We start from the raw sequence: 4,262 nt of genomic DNA on the forward strand, positions 1-4,262 counted from the left end.
TCTTTTGAACACCTAATAAATCTTACTCTAATCAGTTAATAAAGATTGGCCTTAATTAGATGTATGTTACGTGCTACCAAATTGCTCTTCTGAACATCTCTTGGTGGTGATTTAAAACATTTCATTATTATGCATCCTCTGTAGGAAACCATGGCGTTCTAATTCACTGAAGCGTGAACCAAAATCCTAACATAATGAACATATTCTCAAAAAAGGTCGTAGAATAATTTTGTACGATATTCGCCTACAGGCATTATGAATGAGAGAAAAGCATTGTTTCCAACCAAAGTCTGATATTTCTTTGTGAGGACTTACCTTCACCTTGAATGAGTTATATCATTTAATTATATAAAATCAGCACGAAAATAATAACCAATATTTTTTAAAGACATAGAGCACCTTATTAACCTAATATTTATGTCATCCGCGTGATTTCCTGACAATGTCCTACTGTATATTGCCTCTATAAAAGGTGGGAAATTTGACGCTGCTACCAGACGATACACCCGACTTTCACCCGACGACGACCCATTGAAGTTCTGTCTTCTACAAATTCCTTGTAAAAGGTAAGCTCTAAAATATTCTTTTCTAAATGTGATATTTTTACTGCATTGTTTTTAAGCGCCATACTATAGAATTTTTCGCGTAATCTTTGCCCAGTTATATTGTCAAACTTTCCCGCTTGTGACGTGTCATATGAATGGAAGGCAAGTGGCCTCAAGCGAACGTTTTGTAACACTACACGAAAGAGAACAGACCACTGTGTTTTGTCACCAAGGCCCAAGGCACATGAATGGATGAACTGACGTATCATGCGGAAGACACCAAGCATGATACCCCACCGAGGTACATTATACTGACATCAGCCTGCCCCATTTCGTTAGTCTCACCTCGAAGTGATGAGCGCCATGCGAGGCAACAACAGGAACTACATGTCATTTTAAAGTCTTTCCTATTATCCGACCCGGGTTTAATCCAGGTTTCTCGACTTCGAGGTGGACGCTCTAAACACTAGGCCACCGAAGGAGTAACCTAGGAACATGTAATCACGGGACTACAATATCGATTGTTTCCCCGCATCACTGGAAAGTGGGCAGTACTTCTCTCTTCAGCGTTACCTGCCTTATTTGCTATTTATGTAATATTTCTTACATATTCCTTCCGGAAATGGTGTAACAGGTTCTTTACGAAATGGTGTAACAAGTTCTTTAGCAAATGATATAACAGGCTCTTTAGCAAATGATATAACAGGTTCTTTAGGAAATAGTGTAACAGGTTCTTTAGGAAATGATATAACAGGTTCTTTAGCAAATGGTGTAGCAGGTTCTTTAGCAAATGGTGTAGCAGGTTCTGAAGGAAATGGTGTAACAAGTTCTTTAGGAAATGGTGTAACAGGTTCTTAAGGAAATGGTGTAACAGATTCTTTGGGAAATGTGTCTTGCTATTATCGAATTGGAACGGACCTTCATGGTTGTTAATGAATGTCGGTCTTGACCACTAGATTCATAAAAACTCCTTGACTGAGAAGGGTACTGGACAAGCAATGTAACCGCTTGGTTTTCTAAAGGTTCCAATCTTGACATAAAGAAGAATAAACAGCACTTGTGCTCTTACAAGTGGAATGCCTTCATTGCGTCGTCCTCCACATCCTTAAAAATTCAGAATGAGAAAGATCAAAATTTGGTTGTGTTTCCTTTACAGATTCTCGTCGTCATATGACTGAAAAATTGTTAAGTACGACGTTAAACCCTAAGCACCCACTCACTTACCTTTACAGGTTGAAATTTATTCTCATTCCAAGTTACTTTTTCCGTCGCTATTGTGTTACGTTACTGTCTAGTACATCTCAATCCAGTGATACAGCTAGCACTATGTCCATAACTGGGCGCGCATAGGGCTAGCAAACAAATATCATGACAAGATGACAGAACTAATGTTGAAGGCGACTTGAAATTACTGTACAGGAAAACACAGATTAACCACCGTAATCGTATCTCTGTGGCAACTTATTTCTTTGGTGTAAAAACAAATGTGTCATTTTATTTCACCACTGGTTTTGTTTGTTTACAGATCGGCAATTCGTCCAATCGGCAAGATGAAAACCAGCATTATTCTGTGTGCCGTGTTCCTTGTATGTTTACTGCTGACTTCAGAGACGACCGCCTATGGAGACAACGGCGGCAATGGCAACGGAAATGGCAACGGCGACAACGGGAATGGCAATGGTAATGGCAACGGCAACGATAATGGGAACGACAACGGTGGAGACAACGGTGGAGACAACGGCGGAGACAACGGTGGAGACAACGGCGGAGACAACGGTGGAGACAACGGTGGAAATGACGGCGATAGTTAGAGAAATGAAACAAACAGACCATCTTGTCAATCCCAGCCGTACATGGTTTCCAATGTTTGAACTCTCATAAGTTTCAGTTTCATGCTGGAAATGTTTCTGAATCGTTTCACTCTCTCTATACCGATAACGCGATCTCATAGTATCGGTTTACTCTTCTACCACTTTCAGTGCTTTAATTAGGATGACTTTCCACTGTTTTTATTTTTTTTTATCTTTCTACCTTTGTTAACCTGTTCACAAAGAATCATAATGAAAACAATTAAATATTTCTGAGTGCACAACACAGATTTCGGGGTGGTTTGTGTGTCGTTTGCAGCTCCCTAGGGAGCTGAAGCATGGATGAAGCGCAATAAAAACAATCAACAGCAAACAAGCATTCAGAACACATTTAAGCAAATAGTGTAAATGACCAAGGAATGATTATCTATCTAATTTTATTATCGTCAGAAACAGGTTTGTCAATTGTTCACATAGTGGATTCTTACTTTATTGTATTTCACTTGGATATAATGATCAGATCGCATGGATCGTGATGTTATGAAATTTCATAAGAGGCCGTTACATATTTAGTTCATATACCATGGCAACCAGCATTATGGTGGGAGGAAACTGGGCAGAGTGCACAGTCGGAGAGGAAGGTAGCATGAGCTGGACTTGAACTCACTGCCATCGCATTGGTGAGAGGCCTCTGGGTCAAACCGCTTCAAGGGATAAAGCTCCAAAATAAAGAACTTGACTCCAATGCATTTTTTTTTATTCTGAACACTTATAAAGTATTCAACAGATTTGATCACATCCTTCAAAATCAGAAGAAAGAAACATGCTGGGTAGTTTATCAACGCGGGTCTCGTGGGTTATTATTTCAGCATATCTCAAAATGTCTATGGTATTCAGTCGTCACCGTGTAATATCCTCTACAAACACATCGGTTCTAGTATAAGCCTCTAGACTGGCATATTCATGCAAATATAGGTTTTGGTAAAATTAAGCTTGTACTGAATAGCTGTAGTGTAAGTCATAGACTGCAGATAAGCCTGCAGATGTCGGCTGTAGTATAAGCATGTAGATCTAGGCTGTAGTATAGGCCTGAAGACGTTGGCTGCTGTATAAGCCTGTAGACGTCGGCTGTTCTATAGGCCTGTAGACGTCGCCTGTATTATAAGCCTGTAGACGTCGGCTGAAGTATAAGCCTGTAGACGTCGGCTGTAGTATAAGCCTGTAGACTCTTGTGGCAGGGCGTGTCTATGTGGCCAAAATACCACTGAAGCATCAGGCGGAAGACACCAGACATGACACCCCACCCAGTTACATTACACTGACACCGGGCCAACCAATCCTGTTTCCTTGCTCTAACCTCTCAGTATTGAGCTCCAAGCGAGGCAGCAACTTGACCATTTTTAAAGCCTTTGGTATGACCCGACCCGGGTTTGATCCCAGGCTTCCAGACTTCGAGGCGGGCGCTCTAACCAGTAGGCAATCGAAGCAGTCTACTTATTAAAAATCAGTTGTTAGTCAAGAGAGTAACTGTACTGTATATGTGAAATGAAAACCTTCAAAATTTAGATGAGATTTCAATCGAAAAGCTTTAAGCAAAAGCTTTAAACTGTGAATAAATGTAGCCAATATAGGCTTAAAATCATATCATGTCGCGTTTTGATAAAGGAGTTGTCAATAAAAAAATTAACTAACATTATGTACCATAATATCAGTATGGATTTAGAGCCAGACTCTGTGAAACAATTTGTTGAAATGTTGCACGTACACTACTAGCTAAAACATTGCACAACGTATATTTAAAAAAAAACAAAGAAAAAAAATTTTTTTTTGAGACGTCACTGGTCTGGAAATACTAAAAATGGTGTGTTGTCACAGATCGAGTGAAGGAATATAGGCCCACATGTATAAA

The 4,262-nt window shown here is 39.8% G+C and overlaps 1 protein-coding gene across 1 annotated transcript; it reads left to right on the forward strand.

The window, feature by feature from the left end:
• Positions 1 to 793: 793 nt before the first annotated feature.
• On the forward strand, positions 794 to 2,356 carry LOC135462866 (uncharacterized). The gene is made up of 2 exons (XM_064740157.1): positions 794 to 846; positions 2,071 to 2,356. The coding sequence occupies exons 1-2, from the start codon at positions 794 to 796 to the stop codon at positions 2,354 to 2,356; spliced, it is 339 nt and encodes a 112-aa protein (XP_064596227.1).
• Positions 2,357 to 4,262: the final 1,906 nt, after the last annotated feature.

This window comes from Liolophura sinensis, chromosome 1 (genome assembly GCF_032854445.1).
Source record: "Liolophura sinensis isolate JHLJ2023 chromosome 1, CUHK_Ljap_v2, whole genome shotgun sequence".
NCBI lineage: Eukaryota > Metazoa > Mollusca > Polyplacophora > Chitonida > Chitonidae > Liolophura > Liolophura sinensis.

Excerpts from the sequence above, each read along its gene's own strand:
- LOC135462866 (XM_064740157.1), top strand. The coding sequence starts at position 794 with ATGGATGAACTGACGTATCATGCGGAAGACACCAAGCATGATACCCCA. Across the intron at positions 847-2,070 it reads AAGCATGATACCCCACCGAG|ATCGGCAATTCGTCCAATCG; the intron begins GTACATTATACT and ends GTTTGTTTACAG.